Genomic DNA, 22,928 nt, shown 5'->3' on the forward strand with positions numbered 1-22,928 from the left:
AATAATTCAGTCAAAAGCACAAATCATAGAAATAGGAAAATTATTTCAGAGTAAGGAAAGAAACTTAAAAATTTTTCTGACTAAAAGTGCTGCCTGGTGATAATGTAATTGGCCTGAAGAAGGTCAAGATTGGGAGCACACAACCCCTTATTTCTGTGCATTAACAATCCACGTAACTTTAACTTTCCCAAACTTAATTACTAACAACTTCCTGTCAACCAAAACCTTACTGAGAGCATAAACATTTGATTTATACAGTTTGTATATTATGTGTGTTGTATATACTGTATTCTTATAACAAAGTAGCTAGAGAATTGAAAAAATTGTAAGAGAAAATTCATTCACAGTGCTTCCTTCACTGGAACTCTATATGATCTGTTGTAGGAAAATCCATGTGTGAGTGGTCTTGTAGTTCAAATCATAGAGTTAACTGTGCCTCTAAAATGTGATGTATGCAACTGTAGTAGGCTCATCTGTAAACACTATGGGAAGTAGAGGCAACCATATGAGATGAAACTGAATTTTTATTGATCACAGTCCAACTTCTGTAAGTCTCAATTTTTTATTTAAAAATATTTATTAAGGCACCATGATTTACAATTATTTATAGTTGAGCTTTAGACATACAATGTTTCAGCACCAATTCCACCCCTAGTCATCTTTGCTCCAACAATGTTTCCAGGTTCTTTTCCAGACCTTCCCTGCCACTCTGCTATCTTGAATGGTCACCTTTTTAAGATTGGTTGTTAAGGTTTGAGTCTTATTGATTTCATTATTTATTCTGCAATTTAGCTCTGTCCTTCCTTAATAACACTCATGTTCCTGAATTTCCTTGACCCCTGCCTCTAATTATTTTCATCTGTTTTTCTCCTTCTCCATTCTATTTCTTTTCTTCTCCTTTCTATACTCTAATGAGAAGGTTGGTCTAAGTATCCTTCCTTTAAATCATTGCATTCCTTCATCTACTTTATTCTAAATACCACACATAAGAGATATCCTGTTTTTTATCCTTTTATGGCTTACTTCATTTAGCATGATATTCCAATTATATCTATGATTCAGTGAATTGAATGATTTTATTTATTCCTTTCATCACTGTAGCATTACGTTGTGTACATATGCCATACCTTCATGAACCACTTGATGAATAATAAAGTCCTTGAACTATTGAATTAAGTCCTCAGGTTCCATCACCAGAACATTGGAGAGACACAGGTCTGGAATCAAATGGCTGTCTGGAAAGTAATCCACACACATACGCATGTAGAGAGAAAAGGCTTTTGAGGAGTTCTCCATGTTACCCTTAGCTCCTAGCAAGCCATCTTTCCAAGCTGGCAGCTCCCAGGAGATCTGGAAAACTTCAGGAGCGACTTCCTCTATCTTCAAATTTTTAATCTGAGGGACTCATCACACCTAGAGGTGGGACTATGCGGTCTCAACACCAATCCAAGGTGCTACATTCAAAGATTATTTCATCCAACGAGTAACAAGACTGAGTATAGTAACAAGACTGAGTGAAGTAGAAACAGATCAATCCTGTAATGCCACATTGGACATCTCGGTTTATTCCCAATCTTAAATTGTACTGAGTGTGTAAGTCCTTTTAACTGAGTTTTCCTGTCCTGAGAATAGATATCCAAAAGTTGAATTGCTGGGTCATATGGCAGCTCAATTCTGAGTTTACTGAGTATACTGCATACTGTTTTTATAGGGTTGAGCTAGTAAACATTCCCACCAGTAGTGTCTGAGAGTTCCCTTTTTTACCACATCCTCAGTAACAGACTGTTCTAATTATTTTGATAAGTGCCATTCTCACTGATGTAAGGTGATATTTTATTGTCATCTTGATTTGTATTGCTAATAATAAATGATGATGAGCATTTTCATGTGCCTGTTGGCCCTCCATTCTTCTTCTTAGAGAAGTGGCTTTTCTTCTCCCCATTTTTGACAGGATTTTTAGATTTTTTTGTGTGTGTATTTTATATATCCTGAACATCAACACTTTATCTGATGTGTGTTGAGTACAAATATTTTCACCCACTCCTGGTTTGTTTTATTGTTTGTTTGTTTGTTTGTTTTAGTTTTAGCCTGTTTCTATACTTTTGAGCAAATATCAATGCTATCCTGCTTTTTTTCTCATTCTGAGAAGACTTCTAATTGTATTGTAGTTTTATTTGTACAAGACTAGATGCTTGAATTGTAAAAGAGCAGTATTTAAATGGTTGGATAATTCATGGGTTTGTTGTTGGTAGTTCACCACTGAAGATAACAGTGTATGTCTTTACCTGTGACACTCATACTGGTAGTCATCCTGATTTATGATTTTAAAAATATGCTGACTTTGAATCATGTCCATTAGGGCATACTTTTTAAGGTTGTTTTTCCCCCTAATGATGATGAATTTGTGCTGATTCAAGCATGCTTTCTGAGTCCTTTTGTTTACTCAAGAGCTTTCATTTATAAGATAAATAGCAGGATCAGGGGCAGTCTGTACAAAAATGAGAGAATCAAACTGGACCTAAGAAATATTGTGGAAGTTCCTCAAGTTTAAGCTGAGCTGTTCTTTTATTTTATTTATAGGACCATCATAGTGGTATTGTGGGACTCCAGAGCTAAACCTATTGAAATTTAACCCAGGAATGTTGTGCTACTCAGACCCAGAAATGCTAAGGTCACTTCAGAGGTGGTGGTAGGGCCACCTTGAGGTATTAAAGGGAGAACTTAGTGGCAGAGGTCGAACTTGAGGCTCAGTCATTAGAGGTATTTCACCCAACTTTGCTCTTTTCTGGCTCCACACAGATTTTTCAGTAATTAATAGGTAGTTTAAAGAGTAAAATGTTAAAAGAATTATAAAATTCAATCACACTTCACTTTTCTTTAGGTGACCCTAATGAAGAGGTTACAGTTAATTACATGAAGTTGAGAATGACCTAGAAGATAAATTCTAACTTTCTTTTGAGCCTCCAATCTGACTTGTTGCTTTTTGATGATCTTCAACCTCTCAAAATCTCAACATTTTGCCATTGCCTTATTTCTCAGATATATCTGTAATTGTACTTTTTGTCTGTTGTATTTCCCAAATTCAAAACTTTTGCCTTAATTCTAGTGTTCATTACTTTCCCCATATACCTCTTTCTGGCCTGTAGTATAACATTCACTCTGAGACTTCAAATTCATGATCATTCCTGATACATTCTCACCCAGAAATAGCCCATCCCTCCAGCTTACTTCACACAAAGTCCTTTTACAACATCACACCAGCCTTTAAACAAGTTGTCCAGCCATATCCCTTTAGCAGACATTTATTCACCAAATGGCACTAGTCAAAAGTGTAGCCCTCTTTGAGGTATTCTCTCACTCTATCCTCTGGGTTAGTACATCCCTAAAGAGTTGTTTTTTTGTTCTTGTATTGGATAATCATATACTTGTCTTTCTTTCTCCCTAGAAAGGTATGATCTCATCAAGGGCAAGAATTGTCTTTTTTTCAAGACAGTTTTTCATGGTCGAAGACTGTCTAGAAATTATGTATTCTATACATCAGTTACAAGTGCAATAACTGAACCATGCTGAATGAATGAATGAATGAACTGAACTTATACATTAGGATTTGGTAATAGCATATTCTAAATAATTAACTACTTATCCCAAAACAGGGAGTATATTTCATAGTGCATCATCTGAATATCTATATGGGGCTCTACTTTTATCCTTGAACATATGCAGAGCCAAAAAGTCTGCTATTGAGCCGAGAAGTCTTCTAAGTACTGGTTGTTTTACCCCCCAACACATTCATACATTTATATATATATATATATATATACATATATATGTACATATATATTGCAGAATTTGGACTATCACCACTAAGTCTCTGTCATCACACTTTTTTTCCTGTAAGTAATCAGGCAACTTCATTTTTTATTCTTAACAATTAATAGGAATCAATGAGATCTACTATTCAAAGCAATAGTTCTTTTACTCATTAACAACCCTAGATAATATCTTCCAACAGTAGATTCCATTACTGTCCACCAGTCCAGCAGTTTTAGATTGACTAATCTATGTTGCCCATACTAAAAGGAGCTAGAAGTCCCAGTTGATACCACAGGAAGCCCAAGTCAGTGAGGCACATCATTTCTCTGCTGGCTTCATTTCAGAAGAGCCAAGTTGGTTCCTGGGGACTAGTGATCCAGTAAGGGTCAACACCCTCACTGCTTAAGAGGCACCAGAGCAGTGCCCCTTGACTAGCCTGGCGTTGCTACTTTCTGCAGATGTGATAGGAGGGGAGCCATGTGCAATCAAAAAGAGTATAAGCAAATATTCTTATTAAAATAGCATGGCATATATTCATCATGTGACATAATGATTGAGTTTGATATGGAGATTTAGAGATGGGACTCTATTGACGTAGATAAAAAGAAAACATAAAAGCCCTATAAAATTACCTAGATATTAGAGAGAAGTTATTTATCAACAATATAAGATATCTATAGCATGGGTAGTGAAAGGAATCTAGACTTCTCTTTCTGTGTTCCATCATGTACTTACTTATTTTGTGTATGTATTTTCAAAATGGTGTCAGGAATAACCAGGTATCATTCTTTTGTGAAAATTATCTGTCACTCATTAATATTCTTTAAGCCCCTAGAAGATTTGGAAGAGATTTGATAGTCTTTAAAACAAATGTTTCAGGGTCATATACAGTGCTCAGGGGATTAAGATGCTGCCAGTGATTCCTGTGGGCCATAAACTATACAGAATTCAAACCAGAACCTCTCTTATGATAGGCATGAAATATACCACTTGAAATATATCACCCACCCTTATTTTCATTTTTTTTCCTAATAGATCCTTGGGAATCACTTAAAAAAGATGTTCATATCCATGAAAAGTTCATTTTCACTATGCCTTCCTGAGTATTTAGAAGTTCTTCTTTAATCATATTGTTAATTCCATATAATAATATCCTTAATCTCATGCAAACTAGATCAATAACCATTTAAGTTGGATTGAATTGATAGTTGGTTGGCCCTTCTCTTTACAATCCACTACTGAGAGCCCATCCCCATCTCTATAATAAAGTTTTGTTTACAACACCTAAACATTCATCAGTTTAGTAGTATTGTGCCCAGAAGCTAAAGAAGTGCTAAATGAAGTCAAAGTGAGAGAGTTAGAACTTCAGTGGTTTAGGAACCTGAGGGAGGGAAACCTTATGAAAGTGAAAACGGAATAACTGTATGCAGCTGTGGTCAACTCTAGAGGTGTCATAGGTAGGCGATGATCATGGAAGTAAGACATGAACTCTTGTGCTGCCCATTTGGTAAATCAGATCTGCCTTCAACTAGAGGCCATGCTACTTATTTTGTCAGATGGCAGGAAGACTGACAGTGACAGTTTCAACTGGTAGAAAACAGATTAAAGGAGTTAAAATGTCCTTGGTCATTAGAAAAATAAGATACAACTACTCATTCTTGCCCCAACTTGGAACTTAGGCACAATGATACTTTCAGAAGGGTGCAGCTGAGTCCTTGAAATGGAGAATATAAAAAAGAGAAGAGAAAGAAAAGAAATAAAAAAAATTGTTTGGGGGTCGGAGTGGTGGCATAAGCAAGTGGTAGGGCATCTGCCTTGCACACGCTAACCTAGGACGGACTGCAGTTTGATCCCCTGGCCTCCCATATAGCCCCCAAGCCAGGAGCGATTTCTGAGCACCTAACCAGGAGTAACTCCTGAGAGTTACTGGATGTGGCCCAAAAACAAAAACAAAAATTGTTTGTCTCCTCCTCTTTCAGCTATTTCACCCTGGCTTCATTTTTAAGCCCCTCAAGGAGACACTATCTTTTCTGTTGTATTATATCTGTATTCCAATGTCATTGCCTAGATAGATTTACAGATCTAAATATATTGCTATCTAAAGTCACATTTTTAAACAAAAGCCAAAGAATGCTTGAAATCAGATGCCCAATAACTTTGCCCACTGATATTTGGAATTTGTTTTAACCTAAAGTTATGGAGACAAACTTGAAAGGAGAGAGCCCCAACCTTGATAAAAATGTAAGTACAAAAAGGCACTAAAGGGATGGATATTGATGATGTTGTTTCTGTCCTGACATCATCCATAGACTCCTAGTGTCTTTGCTTTGCTTCCCTATAGTGATCACAACATAAATTACTTGTCTTGTTTGACTTCCTTGTTCACCAAAGTTGAGCAGATTGTGGCCGTTTTCAACGCTTCTACCAGACAAAAAGCTTGGGACCATTTCTCGAAAGCTCAGCGCAAGAACATAGACATTTGGCGAAAACATTCTGAGGTTGGTGATTTTATTGTTACTTTCTAACCACCATCCCACAGCTGGATTGGCAGAGAATATTGTGGCTGCAGCCATCATGGTTTCTGTTCAAGTGGGCAGTCGTCTGGCCATTGTCCTGTCTCATTGTCAGTTCCAAATCCAGCTCAGACTTACTCCTCATCCAGAAAAGTGTCTGGCAGAGGACTTTTCTCCTCATCCTTAAAATGGAGAAAAGCAACATGTTCATAATAAAGAGCTTAGAAACCAACCAAGACACTTTTCCTAATTATTTTTTTGGGGAAAAAATCTAATGTAAAACAGAAAATTGTGCTACAGTGTGAAGAAATTTGTTTGCTCCTTGGGCTAAAAATGTCAAATATATTATCCATGACTTCTCTACAGGAGCAATGTCTTAGTCCTCTGGACGAGCAAGCATACTCTAGAACACCTCCCCAAAGCATATTTCCCAAGGGGAATAAAGATTTGGCTAGCCCCACCCATTCTTCTGCATCAGTGACTTTATTGAGTGTGAGTATATACCCCAGAGAGAGAGTTCAGAACTTCATGTATGTCCCTTGCTACCTAGAAGGTCCAGCTTGTATCATTAGTCCCTGGTCATTCAGCTGTTATTTTTAACTCCACAGTGTACGCTTTGAACCTGTAATTTAAAAGTAAGTATACTGTCTTTGTTGGCTTCTTTTTTTTTTTAAATGAGTTACATGTTTTTCATTTGGATGCTTCTCCATCTCTAGCATGTCGATATTAAAGTTCTAAATGTCACTCCCCTCTTTCAAAATCCCCAAATAATAGAAGGTAAGGTTTATTTGTTAAATGTTTTGGGCTCACAGTTGTAAAATAAGCATTATATATAGGGTTTGAGGAACCAAAAGGTCCTGTAATATTGATCATTGGATAACACTTTAAATGCCCATTAAGTTAAGTTAAATTACAGTGGAATACTAATGGCACTGGATGTAACATCCACATGAATACTGAATGAATTCTTTATTAACATTGTTATTATGGTGAATATTGAATGACTTCACAATAATGGGAAATTTCAAATGCGAATGTAATTTATTGTTACAAAGGATTTTTTTATCTGGTGGTCTACAGCCTCCAAAGAAGATTGGAAACCTATGAGGTTCTCTTCCTCTCTTTTTTCCCTCCTCCCCCCTTCTGCTCCTCTTTTGAGGAGTTTAAGTGAGGACGAAGTGTGATTTCTCTATCATTTATTTAGGGGTACAAAATAGTGCTTACCTGATGCTGTCCCAGATGCTAAACTAAGATAAAAAATTAAATTCTTATTTATGCAAATTTATGCAAGTTGAAGATTATGCATTTGGAACCCTTAATTCAGATTCCTGTTTGAGAATGATGTATGAGGTTTATTTTTTATTTTACATAAAAACAAAACATGATTTTACAAAATACTGAGAAAGGCAGGTGGCATGAGGCTGAATAGGACTGAGTATAACAAGGGTATTATATTATGTACATGTGTCCATAAATATCAGTTACTGCTCCATAATCAGCTTCCCATTTATATCACTTTCCCCTTAGCCACCATGTCCATTTCTGAATCTGAAGGGAAGGACAGGGGAAAACTCTGCTCCCACTGCCAGGGTGCTTGCTTGCTTCATCCCCTGCCAGGAGGCAGAACTGGATGCGGCTGGAAAAGCACGCCTTTCAGGCCTGGGCCCTCCTCACCACTCCCACCACCTCTTTAGATATACAGTAGGAAATAGAATTCTAAATTACCTTTGATTTTCTCTTCTACATGTTGCTTAATTGATTAAATACCCGTTGGTAATTTAACATTGTGGATGATTTCTCAGTTGCGGATAAGCTTGATAATTGGCTTGATTTTTCCACATTCCCATGTACAGCATCTGTTAATTATCTGCAACACCTTTGCAGATTTATTAGAGTGTGCCAGTGATTTACTGCTGAACCAGAGGCACCCTGTCGAAACACCCTGGGCTTTTTATTGTTGGGGTTTTTTTTCTCAACTTTCCCTCTGCTTTTTTTTTTTTTTTTTTTTCATTTTTGTCACCTTTCCCCACATAGAGTGGCTACACTATGACAGTATGTCATTAATTGTAGGGATTAAACAACTGGCCCTTACAGCCTCATTTATTTTTTTTCATTTGACTTTTCCTTGTTTCAAGTGTTTTCAAGCCAAGTCCTTGGGAATTGGGTTCTTAGTCAGTGGAAAGATTAGCTGTCTACAACTTCAAAAACATCCCCACTAATCACCTGTGACATTCGCCTCCACAATCCAGTCATGTTACTAAAGGCAAATAAGCAATTCTGTCTAGTGGGTGGCAGGCCATTGAAGGAGTTTCTACTTATCCTCCCTCTCAAGACTGCCTTCCAGTGGGGGGGGAGGGTCCCTGTCTTAGGGTACTCCTTTTTGTCACCTTATTTTCCTGTCATCTGTGCTGAAGATGTTTGGAGTTGACCACTCAATTTTTGTATTTTTTGTTTTTAACAATTTCTTTTTAGTCATGTAGTGGTGAAAAGTTATGACTAAAAAGGAGAGAGAATCTATAACACAAAATTATAAATGCCACTCATGGAATAGGTATGTCTTTAGGGGCTTAAGATAGTACAGCTTGTTGGACACTTACCTTGCATAGAACCCCAAACCTGGATTTTATCCCCAGCATCCATTTGACCCCCTGAGCCCCGGATCACTAGGAGTGATCCATGAGTGCAAGATCTAGGAATAAGCTCTGAGTACCCCTGGATGTGTTCCCCCCAAAAACAAACAAACAAAAACAAATCAATGTCCTTAATATGCTAGACATTTTGATTAAATTTTCTAAATCTCATAGGTTTATTATAAAGTGAATTTTGTTAATCAATGGAACTTTTATTTAAAGACCTTAATATAAGTTAGGAAGAAGGTTAGGAATAATAACCTTTCTCTATTTTAATTGTTTTTAAGTCCTATAGTTTAAGGAACTAGACAACGCGTTTAAATTTATAGTTTTAATGTAGAAAGTCATTACATACCACCATGACCAAAATACCCATGACTATCAGCCCGACCTTATTTTACCTCTAGTCTACTCATCCTCTTGCAAACTCTCCCACTATTTGTTGACTGACAGTTACAGTATGATGCATACATTACTTAGATCACTTTCCCACCACCAATGTGCAAGATTATCTGGCATTTTGTCTTTCTGACTCGGCTTGTTTTAATTATTTTTATTCTTTTCCCCCCTAATTCCAACAAGCATACTTATTTTGTGTTTTTTTTAGCTTCATGACTTATGTCAACATGTTCTTTATGCATTTTTTATTTTAAAATTTTTGTTTTACAATGCTATTATTATGGACATTATTATTACTACAATACTAGTATTGTGGACCTCATTCACCATAGTCATCACCAATCTACCTATCTCCCTCCCCTCCTCTCACTACCCCCAACTCAGTTGTAAATGTCAATTCCCCTGTTACGTTGCTTTGGATCTGTGTTGCTTTTATTTTTTATTCATCTGTATAGTTTATGTAATAAAACCAAAGGATAAGAATTAATAAATATGAATGTACAGGTTGATAAAATGATGGTATCATTACTTAACATTATTGCATGCATATAGCATGCTTACTTTCTAGACACACTAGTAAAAACTTTATATACTTCTTTTACTCTTCATGAATAATTTATATATATATAATTTTTATTTTGACCATATTGGCTTACTTATCTTTCACAAGTACATATTAACATTGAATCAGGGGAATTCCCATCACCAAATTTGTCCTCTCTCCACCCCCATTCCCATCTTGCATTCCATATCCCCCATCTTCATCCCCCGCCGGGCTGCTAGAGTAAGTGGTCTTCTCTGTGTCTAGCATACTACTTAGTGATCATATATCTGTTTGGTCCTGGTACCCTCCCTTATTTCCTCCTCTATTTGAGAGGTGGAACTAGATAATTGAAGTTATGTGGTTTTGTTTGAAGAAAAGAAAAGCAATAAAATGGGGTAAAAATCAGATAAGCCGAAAATGGGCGGAGTCCTTTTAGAGGCTCTCAACCTCAGTTTAAGAGAGGACAGGAAAAAAGGAATTGAAACATCACAACAATACAAAAAAAATAACAACTAAAATATCCAGTGAGCACTACAGCAATAAAGACAAGCACTACATAATAGTCTCAGTCCTGATTCATGCCTGTCTGCATTCAAAGTGCCTATATTCATTCTTTTTTTTTCATTTATGCAATAATTGACTAATCTCAAATAAATTAAATGCCCAGAGAATAGTCCTTTACCTAGAAAGTACAATAAGTACAATATGACCTTAACATCTTTAAGAGATGTTAAAATAGCCATCACATCTATAACAATAAACACTATATGATAACAAAACACCTGGGGTTTATGTTTTGGCTTCCAACAGTTTGGCCATCTGGAGATCCACATTGTGTGTGTGTTTATGCAAACACATAAGCACACTCACATATGCAAAAGACCTATTTTACATTAATCAAAATAGTGGTCAACAGCAATAACAAAACTATTCTTTGGCATGATGCAGAGAATCTTCTATGAATTTATTTCATCCTCAAAACTAATATAATAGTTCAGTAAGTAAACAGCCTAAAAGAATGGAAGGAAGCTTCCTAAAATAATGCACTGAGTCACTGGTAGACCACATCTTTTATAAAGCTGTTGCTCATGTCTCTAGATCCTTAGCTACACTTGACTCCTATGTGACAAGTGACAGGTAACCTCTGATAACCCCAACAACTCTACAAAGGAGAAGCCTCCTACCATCTCTCCCCTATAATACTCATGAAGAAATTGAGACTCTAGAAAAATTAAATAATTTGCAAAGATCCTTTGGCATATCATGGATGAGCAAATGTTTGTCCATGCTCTGACACAAGATCCCTGTTTCTTTCTACAAGCCCTTCCCACTTCTGCATTTTAACTTAGGTTATTATTGGACAGTACACTTCTGTAGGAATCTTGGATTCCACCCGTTTGTATGTCAGTCACTGTCATACACCCAAAAACCATTGGGGAAAGGCAGGTGGGCAGGCATGTGTAGTTCTGACACTGAGGCATCCTCTGCTTTCAGGAGCTACGGAATGCTCAAAGCGAGCAGCTGATGGGTATCCGCCGTGAGGAAGAAATGGAAATGTCTGATGATGAGAATTGTGACAGCCCAGCCAAAAAAATGAGAGTCGATGAATCAGGTAAAGCTGATCAGTACCACCTCCCCAGGAGCCAGCATAATGATCTTCCATGCCTTGGGGGGGCATGCATGGTGGGAAATGGCTGCATAACTCATTTTTATTTGATAGACTCAAACTTTCATCTATGAGTGAGTCTGCCTTTTATTAATAGAACTTTAAACTTCTTCTTAGGAACATAGTGATTAAAATTGCTCCAGTTGTTTCTCTTATATGTGGGTCTGAGGCCATTAGACATTTTTTTCCAGGATATATACCTACTCTCATAAAAATTCTTTTCCAGTGTCTGGCAGCCTCTGCTGATGCTGAAATGCAGATAAAATTTGATTTTAGTCACTGTTTAACCCTAAAATAGCTAGTCTCTGAATCACCACTTTTACCCCAATAAACTTGAGTTAACCTGTCCTGTAGTCAAAGGGATGACCCCAGGGTGTCATAAAGGACTTTACTCCTAGCATGTGATAAAATGTAGAACAGCCTTGCTTTTCAGTTGTTCTGCCTGATCTGAGATACTGATTCAAAATTCTTTCCCCTTTACATGTAAATCTCTCTGTACTTTAAAAAGAAAAGAAAATGCTGGCTCACACAATGATGGCAAGTCCTCAAGAGCATTCAGGTTTAAGGGGAAGCTTGCTCAAAAGGGCTGGGAAGAGCCACCATCACTGCCAGCATTGCCAGAAGGAGCATCAGAAGAAAGGGGGAGAACTGCTGTGCTTCCTCCTGTGTGTCTGGAAATAAACCCCACACCTGCCCTGAGCTTTTTCTACCAGACTCAGGTGACCAGGGTAAAAGAATATGTGCCAGTTTGTTGAGAAATACTCAAATCAAGACTCTCAGTGTGGTCCTCAGGTGGCAAAGTGGGCCCAATGTTGCACTGTCCCAGGGGACTATAGTGGGAATGCTGGAAAGTGTGCCTGGTGCTGGTGGGAATCCACTCTATACATCCAGGCAGATACTGACTGAAGGGATCAACTGCCTTCACACAATGGTTCTTCTGCAAATATGCTCTTTCATAGTTCAGCAACATTTCTCAGAGCTAGAAATGTGGTAGATATGTAAGTTCTGGATCTTAACAAGCACCTACCAAATTGGAAAGTCAAGGGCTGAGCATGAGATCCAGTCTCAGGGAACTCCAAGGTACATGCTTGAGTTTGAGAAGGACTACATCAGAAAAATGTTCATTTCTTGCTCAAATTCTATATATTCGAGTAATTTAGTAGTTTAGCAGGAGAGCAGGCCTGGACCAGTTTTCAAACTCAACTCCCCTTTGGAAATGATGGCCCAGTGCTTTCCCATAGAGGGGTATCTCCTGTTACCAGTTTTGTTAGTACATTTGGAAACCACAGTTTTCATGTGTCCATTCTGTAAGCCTTTAGCTAGCTAAAGAAAGGGGTGAACTTTAGCATAATTTACCTAAACTCAATGATATTTGTTTGGTTTGGGGCCACATCCAGTGGTGCTTAGGGGTTACTCTTGGCTCTGAGCTTAGGAATCACTATTGGTGTTATAGGTTGAAGGAACCATATGGGGTACCAGGGATAGAACCTGGTTTGACAATATGCAAAGCAAGTGTCCTATCCCTGTACTATAACTTTGGCCCCTCAATAAGATCTTCTAGTTTAAAAGATAAAAAATAAAATCAGTGTTTTTCTAAAAACAAAAATAAAAAAGGCTCTCGTCATTTTTGAAGTTTCTAGATGAGGGCCAGGTTTAGAGGCAACTCTAATTTTTTTCAGGTAGGGGTTTAAAAAAATAACTGAGTTTATAAAAAATTCCAGTTTTTATCTGTGGTATCTCTGGGGGGAAGGAGATGACATATCTTTTTAAACAACCTGCCAATTTCCCAAGTAAGAAATGTGTATGATTTTATAGCCTGCTTTGGATCATTACCAGAATGATAATGACTCAGAACAGAAGGCCTGCAGAGGAGATGCCACAACCAGGGTGACAAGGTCGTATGTTGCAGGATCGCCCCCATCTCTGCTGCAGGAGAATCCAGGGATATCAAGAATCTCTCTTCCTTGTGGGGCACCACTAATCTTTCACTTAAAGTTTAGACAGAAGCACTCTCTTAGCAGCACGTTTTTGAGTCTAACCTTCCTGGCCCTCACTACCATCTCTGCAGAGCCTTAAAGCAGGCCCTGAACCTTTATTAACCTTTTCTGCACTTGGCATTTGATCAGCAAAGTCTCTCCTGGGCTGAGTTGGGGACATTGCACTGGAAAAAACCAGATTAGAGAAAAGGGTGACAACTCCGCCTCTTTTGTGTCCCCAGCCCCTGGATCAGATGTCTGAGAGGCATGCATAACTGAGAATGCAATGGGAATTCCCAGGTTTTATTCTTGAGCCTCACACAGACCCCAGTCAAGATGACATGAAGCCAAACACTGGGGCCTGCCCTCCATCCCCAAGGATGTGACACATCACTCTTCTCGGGACACATTTTGCATCTGTCTATTACCTCCCAGAAGAACCCTCAAAACCTAGTGCTTTGCTTCCCTGAGAGGGGACTTGTCAAACACTAGAACAAAAGTAACTTATCTGTCCTTTTTTGTTTGGGGACCTAGGGGATTCTAACAACTTGAGAGTCACTCCCAGCAGTACATAGGTGGTCAATGTGCTGCCAGGGGGCCAGCAAAGCACATGTTCCAGCCCTGTGAGCCATCTTGTCAGCATGTGAATTTTCTGTCCTTTAAAAAATCCTATCCCTAGTGAATTAGGGCAATTCCCACCACCAGTGTTAACCTCTCTTCGTCACTGTTCCCAGAATGCATCCCTTACCTCCACCCTTAGCCCCTGGATAGCTAGTGTAATAGGTCCCTTTGTGTATAGCTTATTGTAGTTTACGTCTCTTCATTCTATTGTCATTGACTTTGGGTTGGGTATTTAGGTCTGATCATTTTTTATTTCGACTCAATGTTCATGAGACTGCTTTGCCTCTGGTACTATCCACTTTTTTCTCTCAATTTGTAGAAAAACATAGACATACGAGGCAAAACTAGATGATTCATATTCTATGGTTCTGTTAAAAAATAAAAACAAAGGAAAAAAATCATCCCTTTCTGCAAAAGGAGATTTACCTGGACCTCTTGGACAGTATCTGAATCAGGAGTTCTTTGGGATTCCATTTGAGATCACCCACCAGGAGCTCCAGGGCTGTACCTGAACAGGGATAATGTTACACTTCCTACAGGATGTCTTAGCTTGGGTCCACCTCTGTGGGATCCACTCTTTACTCCTCTTCTAGAACAGAAGCTGTCTTATATGGACTTTGTAAGTCAATCAATTAATTTTGGTTTCTCGAAAAGACATGATATATCCTGCAATTACTTGTAAGATTCCTAGGTTTTAAAAAATTTTTTTGTAAAAGAGGTCCCGGAGAGATAGTACAGCGGCGTTTGCCTTGCAAGCAGCCAATCCAGGACCAAAGATGGTTGGTTCGAATCCCGGTGTCCCATATGGTCCCCCGTGCCTGCCAGGAGCTATTTCCGAGTAGACAGCCAGAAGTAACCCCTGAGCACTGCCAGGTGTGCCCCCCCCAAAAAAAATTTTTTTTGTAAAAGAAACTTTTTATACCTTTCTGCTTCTCTTCTGTGAAGAACATCTCACTGTACTTTTGCTCTGACCACAAAAGGTATCTCATGATGTGGGTCTCCAGTACTCAAGGGCCCACAGAAAAACCCTGGACAGCAGCACACAGTTCTTGATCAGCTGAAACTGAAAGGGATATTTACTGGAACAAGACTGAAATGTGCATAAATATAAAAATGAGTTTATGTGTGTAAAAATCAAGAAAGACTTATAAACCATTAATTCAAGAAGATGGGCACCCAGCTCCAATGTCTGTAAGGATGAATTTTAATGGAAATTCAAGTGTTTTGTTATATAGCCTGCCTCTAGGTGTCATCAAGCCAAACTTTCAGGCCAGATCTTTCCTCATTTCTCATCCCCCTTTCTCCTTTTTTTCCTTTTCTGCCTTCTGCCTGCCTCTCCTCATTTGTTCCCATCCCTCAGCCTTCTAGGTTGGCAATGAATGGTTGGGGAAAGCAAGCACAAATAGAAGTAAACAGATATTCTTTGCAAGTCCTCTTAAGACTGAACCTCTTTGTTTTAAGACTATGAATTAAACTTAATCCTCCACTATTTCCTTGTGCCTTTGACCAGAAATATGGTGGGGAGTTGCAGGGGAATTGGGAGGAATAAGTGTACTTATGGCCAATCCTAGATCCATTACCACCACCATGTTGTCCCTTAATTACCACAGAGTACATCTCTCAAAATCCCCAAGCTCTACTTGGGTGACCTGGATAATCCCCCGTACTTCAGGGCCTACACAACACCTCATCCTCTGACCCTTCCTTTGGTGACAGGCAGGCCAGATTGGTTGATAATGGCTGGGAGAGGCCTCAGTGCCTACCGAGTACTTGGAAGAAACCCTTTCTCCCCAACAGCTCATTTCTTATTTGATTTTCCATGTTGACACTGCTAGATTCTGGACAAATATCATTCATGTCTACCAGTACCTGGCCCAGTGGCCTTCACCAAGAGCCCAGTGACTTAGAACTTAAATAGCCTGTTCCTTTCTGCTCTTCTTTGTTCTAGATGCTTTTGTCTTATGCACAGATAAGAAGATGGTAATCCTAAGAACATTGGCTCTAATTAAATTTAAGAAGCAGGCATTAAGATGTAAACAAGGGTGATTCATTTCTTTAAAATTCATTTAGAATTTTAGACATATGAAATTCTGTGCTACATGCTTATGAAGCGATGGCCCAGAGAGTTATAACTCCACATCATTCTAATTATCAACAAACATTTAGCAAGCATCTCCTTGTGTTTATGGTGCTATGGGCCTAGGGAAATGAAGAGGGTTCAAAATAGTCAAGTCTGCCCTCAAGGGTGTGAGATTATTTTTAAAGAGAAGCAATAAGTGTCTTAGGTTAATTTTAAAAATGCAGTGCCTAATGGCAAGCTTTTTCTAAGGCCATTAGTTTCAATTCATTATAAAGCAAAATATACATCACTAGCCTGTGCATGTCTTTCATGGACTATTTGGTGGGGGTACATTGTACACACAACACAAATTATAGAAGACCAAAGCAAAAAAATATCCCCTGCCTAACAGACAACCCTTAAACCATTCTCTAATGTACAAACAAATGCTCTTGTATTTTAATTATACCACATTTAATCTCCGAGCTCTTTGAGAAGCAAGCACTTTTAATTATGAGGCATGTTTTCTGGGTTGTCGATTTTCCATGGAAGCTCACCACAACATAGGTACATACATTTAAAAATAATTTTTGCTAAGAGGTCAAATGAAGATATTCCAGCTAACAGAGTCAAATAAGGGGTTCATAATTAAGTTCAGTTGGAATTAGATTAGCATTATTTCGCCTATTTGAATAGTATCATATGTATCTGGAAGCTTTTGTTTCAAAATAGTTCATAAGGTCTCTTTCTGATAAACCCCGGGGTTTCTTGGAATACCAGGACTGCCTGCCTTTTCTGATTTGGTTTTGTTATCTGGACTGGAGTATGCTGGATGATTAACCAGAGGGATATTATCAGGCACAACCTCAGTGAAGGCTTCTTGCTGCCGTCAGTACTAGCCTGGATACAGAAGAAGGGGCAACTGGGTCCTGCATCTCACTGACAAAAGGACCTACTATTCCTACCTGTATCACTCCTAGCTGGGGGATTCCTGGAAATATTGAAACACTGATTTCTTTTAGAAAATATTGGTTCCTTTTAGGAAACATTGAATACTATCTAAGCAGGCTTTTTGGGAAGTGATGGCTACTCTGTAGCAAGACATTTAGACTGGTGAGTGAAAAGGCTGAGTCGTTGGTCATGCACCTTTAGAGAGCTTCCCTTAGCCAACTCCATTCACCAAACCCAAAGGCAAGTGGCCTTGAGGGGAAATATGAATGGAGAAGCAGTGTCCAAATACGTCTTCATATATTGAAAACCTTCACGAGAAATGGAGTCAAAGTGCAACTATCAGCTGTCATCACATGGAAGACAAACATTTTATTTGAACCACAAAAGAACTTCTGGGAAACCAAGTACCAAACAAGAAAAATAAGGTTAATTATGACTTAAAAGATGATAAAAATAAATCTTCTGAAGTGGGTAGAGTGGTTTTCATTCCTAAAAACTTGAAATAGAGCCTAATTTATAAGGAGCCAAAGTACACTTCTCTCTCATTTCTCCATTTCCTCTTTCACCCCTCCTCTTCCTCCTCTTCTTGTTACTCCTCCTACTATTCTCTCTCTCTCTCTATCTCTCTCTCTCTCTCTCACACACACACACACACACCAAAGAATTCAAATTTAGCTTTATTTAGGATAGATTTTTTAATTTCCTATAGGCAATGCATTTTCCATAATCGTATATTTCATGTGAAACTGATTTTTGTTGCTGAAATTGAGTCTTATCAATGAAATTACCTATTTCTCTTAATGCTTTGACAATTGTGTAGCATCTCTGGAATCCCAGCAGAACACTGACTGAGGTTCTTGAACAGTCAACAGCTGGTGGATGGTTAGTAGCTTGGAGCTGGGTAGGCTTTCTGAACATTTGTTATGTGCCAGCCCAGAACATATTCACAGCTGCCATTTGCAATAGCAGACTCCAGCTCCACTAAACCCAAGCTGCTTGCCTAGTGGCCCAGCCTGAACCCAGTATAGGATTTGGGCAGATGAGCAGTTTAGCAGGCAAAAGAGAAAAGCAGAGAGTTAAGAACCAGTTTTCAAAAAGAACTTCGGAGATCTTGATCTGGGACAGGGTATCACAAGCAGCTGGAGATCTTACACAGCCTCTGCAAGTTCAGTGCTGGATGCCTCTCCATATCCAGTAAAGCCTTGCTAGAGAACATAGCTGCTTATGTTTTCTGTGCCTTTCATTCTGTTAAGATCTGATGCAGGATCATTACATAGAAGAGGAGATTTAATCGTGTTTCCTTAGCAGGCTTTAAGGACAGTGGGGGAATATTTATGTAATAAGATGCAAAGTTGCTATGGAAAAACTATAGCAACCTAACATCTTCCCAGAGCCAGGCAGCCACTTGTAACAGCAATCTAAATTTACATTTATTTTAGTGTCATTTTATCGACACTCTTAGTATCTCATTGTGACAGGATGTTAAAATATGTTTTTTAGCTTGCATTTGAGCTACATTAACATAGTGTTATTGAATGTATGTGGTTTGCACACTTCTGGAAAACATCAGAATATTTCCAAGAGAAGTTTAGATGGCAGACTAGGAGTAAGTTTGAAAGTCTTGTTTTGGGGACCATCTCTAGTGGTGCTCAGTGCTTGAGGGTCTCTTGCAGTGATCCTGGGAAGGGAGAAATTTGCTATGCCAAGATTAAACCTGACTGCTTCTCAAGCAAAGCATGAGCTCTCTCCTCAGCCCATTTGAGAGTTTTGTTTTTCTTTTTTGAAAATATGAAAGAATTCCTTAAAAGCAAAGGTTCCGAGGCCGGAGAGATAGCACAGCGCTGTTTGCCTTGCAAGCAGCCGATCCAGGACCTAAGGTGGTTGGTTCGAATCCCAGTGTCCCATATGGTCCCCCATGCCTGCCAGGAGCTTTTTCTGAGCAAATAGCCAGGAGTAATCTCTGAGCACCACCAGGTGTGGCCCAAAAACAAAACAAAAAACAAACAAAAAAGCAAAGGTTCCTGATTTTTTCTTTTAGTTTGCCAGTAATGTAGACTATCTGCTTATGAAATAAAAAAATCATTCTTCTCAACACTGGGTAGTCTGTCAAGATGCTCACCTAGGTAGTGCTTCTAGAACATGCTTTCCATAGGTCAGCCACAAATCTCCAGCAGCTTGTAATACTTTTTTTTTTTTTTTTTTTTTTTTTTTTTTGGTTTTTGGGCCACACCCGGTAATGCTCAGGGGTTACTCCTGGCTATGAGCTCAGAAGTTGCTCCTGGCTTGGGGGACCATATGGGACACCGGGGGATCGAACCGCGGTCCGTCCAAGGCTAGCGCAAGGAAGGCAGGCACCTTACCTTTAGCGCCACCGCCCGGCCCCAGCTTGTAATACTTTAAAACAAATTTTCTATTTCTCATATACAAATAATAACCTAGTTATTTTGAGCAATCAAATGATTAAGAAAATGAATAAAATAAAATTGTATTGATTACAATATTACAAAAGACTATTTGCATTCTATTTTTATTTTTTTTGGTTTTTGGGCCACACCCATTTGACGCTCAGGGGTTACTCCTGGCTATGCGCCCAGAAATCGCTCCTGGCTTGGGGGACCATATGGGAGGCCGGGGGATCAAACCACAGTCCATCCTACACGGTCCACTTGCAAGGCAGACACCTTACCTCTAGCGCCACCTCTCCGGCCCCCTATTTGCATTCTGAATTTCTTTTGTTCTGCATAGCTTATTGTTATAGCATTATTTTGGGGGTAATACCAAACTGGTATTGCTTCGGGGTTACTTCTGGCCTGCACTCAAGGATCATTCCTAACGGGGTCTAGGGGCCATATGGCGTGACAAACTTGTGTTTTCCATGTGCAAACCAAATACCTTACTCGGTGAAATATCTTTCCAGTCCATATAAGGCATTTTTATGTGTTTTTTATAGCTCTGACAGTAATTCTACATTATTTTGTATAGGCCACCTTATGATCGTATCTTTTTATATATTGGGTTTTTTTTTGGTACAAACCTTTAGGAGTGAAAGCTATAGTATTTGAGGTAAAGTGGCTACCTGAAGTTATTAAAAACTTAATACTGGACCAGCCCTCCCCAAAGCATCTTTTAGGTTCCTTAAATGCAAGTATGGCAGAGAAACACTATAGATATGTTGCTGACTACTAGTGGAGAGATAGTATATATTGATTTTCCTCTATACTTCTCCATCTAAAGTCTTAAAAGTATGACTGTAACACTATTGAAGTGGGACATCAGCCCAGAGAATCAATACTAGACTATATTAAAACATGCGTGGTTACTAACTTCTTAGTACTATAATGTGCTCTTTATGAACATCATTGTCCTAACCCTCTCTTTTGCTGCGTTATTTATCAAAACATAGTTGGTGACTGAAAGCTATTATATCTTGACTCTTAATGAAATTATCTATTTGCATCATCACTCAAAGGTTACATTCTATGTCTTCCCTGTGAACAGTGAAAGTAAGGACATGAGACTATCTTACAGAATTTTGTTTAGCTATGTTGGGTTCAGTGCTATGTAACTGATGAAAAAAAAACTAAAGAAAATAATAATTTTCTTGCCCTTCTCAGAAATTCCACCTGCCAATTAGAAGTCCCCAAATAAGAAGGTTTATTTTTGGTCTTGTTTTTGTGTTTTTTTTTCAGTAATTAAAAATACTTTTTAGGGGAGATTCTCTTGTAGTGACATAGCTTAGGACTTTTCCACTGAGGTGAATGTCCTTAATATCCTTGGATAATCAAGCACTTAGCAACTCTTCTCTCTAGTTCTATTACCCAATGTGTGAAGCCTTCTGGGAACTGGTTTGAGAAAGGAAATTTTATTTTTGACTCTCTATCTCTAGCAGAGAAATAGAAACATTTCTGGAGCAGAAGTTGCAAGCAGACTCTATTCATGGTAATACTTCAGGCAGAATATGGTACGTTTTTTTTTTTAATGAACCCACAGTAAATTCTAGAGATAGGCATGTTGGATCATTGCTGTTTGGAGTACTTACATAAGATTTCACTGGCTATAATTACTTTAAAACCATCAATATCCAAAATTAATTAAACATACCCATGTTAATTAAACATATATCCACACACAGTCTTGAAAATAACCCACATTTTAGAAGACTACATAAGGGCATTATAGACTTTCAAAAGTGATAAACTTTGAAAAGTTTCTAAAGAAGATAAATTCCAATTGTGGGTTTTTGCATGTATTTTAGTCACAATTTATATATTTTGAAAAATTTTCAGGATATAAACCAAAATCTTTAAGGCAATCACTTCTAGACATGAATTATGGTGATGTTTACTTATTTGCGCCTCTCAAAAATTTCTACAATAGGTATATATTCATTTTAACTATTTAAGTTACAAATACCTAATATTAATTTTTAAATTACCTAGAATATGTAGGAAAATTAATGTTGGTTAAAGAGTATAATTTAACTACCTCTAACAATTTAAGAAAGTCAAAAGTAGTAAAAGTTACTGGTATCAAATTGTAATGCCTCCTTTTGCTTTAAATTATGAACTGTCTCCCAGCCATACTTTCTTACAACTTTCTACTCTGAAGGCTGATCATAGCTTTGTAATGTAACCTACTCAATGAAAGAACCAAGAAATCATTGAAATTCATCAGCCAGACACGTTGAGTTCTTAGCCATGGGTAGTTTAACTCAAGTATCTCTTTAGATTTAAAGAGATTCTTAGAAACGTTTTAATGCAAACTCCTTTTTCCCCTCATAAATTGGATAGTTCAAATTTGAGAGGTTATGCTATTGGCCAAGACTAGATACTAATAACCAGTTTTCTTCTCTATAGGATAATGGATTTTATGTAATATCACTGAATTTTTTTTTTATTTTTGGGCCACATCTGGTGCACTCAGCGGTTACTCCTGGATCTTCACTCAGAAATTATGCCTGGCTTGGGGGACCATATGGGATGCTGGGGATCAAATCCACACCCATCCTGGATCAGCCACATGCAAGGCAAAGGCACTACCACTGTGTTACCACTCAAGCCTCATATCACTGAATTCTTCAATGAAAAATAAAGCTCCAAAACATCCCTCAAATCCCTACATAACCAAATAAAAGTAGCCATGGATCTTGGATGCCTGCCAAGTGTTTGGCACTACAATGCCATAATTTGGAGACATTAGGTATCTTAAATGTTAAGACAAAGCTAATTAGGGCTTATGCTCAGCATGACCATTAATTTCTTAAAGAGAACAAGATTAGCTTCAACATAGTAGGCAGCATATTTCAGCAGAAGCACCAGCATTTAAAGTATTCTGCAAATTGGCACAATAACTTCTACAGTTCAGTGATATTTCTTTAGAAACAATTTGTTCTGTGGCTTTAGGCAAAGAGAAGAAGATAAAGTGTGCTGAAAATGAGCCCGCAGAGTTAGGTATTTTCTTCTAGAAGTTACATGCTGACATATCCCATGACTTAATATCTTGACTCACTAAAAAGCAAAAAAAAAAAAATAAATAAAAATGTAGTTCTCTAAACATAGGTATACTCTTGGTAGTGTCCAATCAGGAATGATTTGATTTAGTTTTAAATTTCTTCCCATCTTCACAAACTGAAGAGCCTCAGAACCAGTGAAAGTTTATGAATTTATTGACCCTCGATTTAATTTTTCCAGGGGCTCAATATTCTTTTTTTTAATTGTATTTTATTGAAACAATTATCATCTACAGAGTCCTTCATA

At 38.1% G+C, this 22,928-nt stretch overlaps 1 protein-coding gene across 1 annotated transcript in view; it reads left to right on the forward strand.

Moving 5' to 3' along the window:
• The window catches only part of ENOX1 (ecto-NOX disulfide-thiol exchanger 1), a 440,285-nt gene that overhangs the window by 272,107 nt on the left and 145,250 nt on the right, over nt 1-22,928 (forward strand). The window contains exons 9-10 of the mRNA XM_049778780.1: nt 6,205-6,311; nt 11,394-11,511. Of these exons, the coding sequence (XP_049634737.1) occupies nt 6,205-6,311; nt 11,394-11,511 (225 nt within the window). The remainder of the gene's footprint in view (nt 1-6,204; nt 6,312-11,393; nt 11,512-22,928) is intronic.

Source organism: Suncus etruscus, chromosome 8 (assembly GCF_024139225.1).
Source record: "Suncus etruscus isolate mSunEtr1 chromosome 8, mSunEtr1.pri.cur, whole genome shotgun sequence".
Taxonomy (NCBI): Eukaryota; Metazoa; Chordata; class Mammalia; order Eulipotyphla; family Soricidae; genus Suncus; species Suncus etruscus.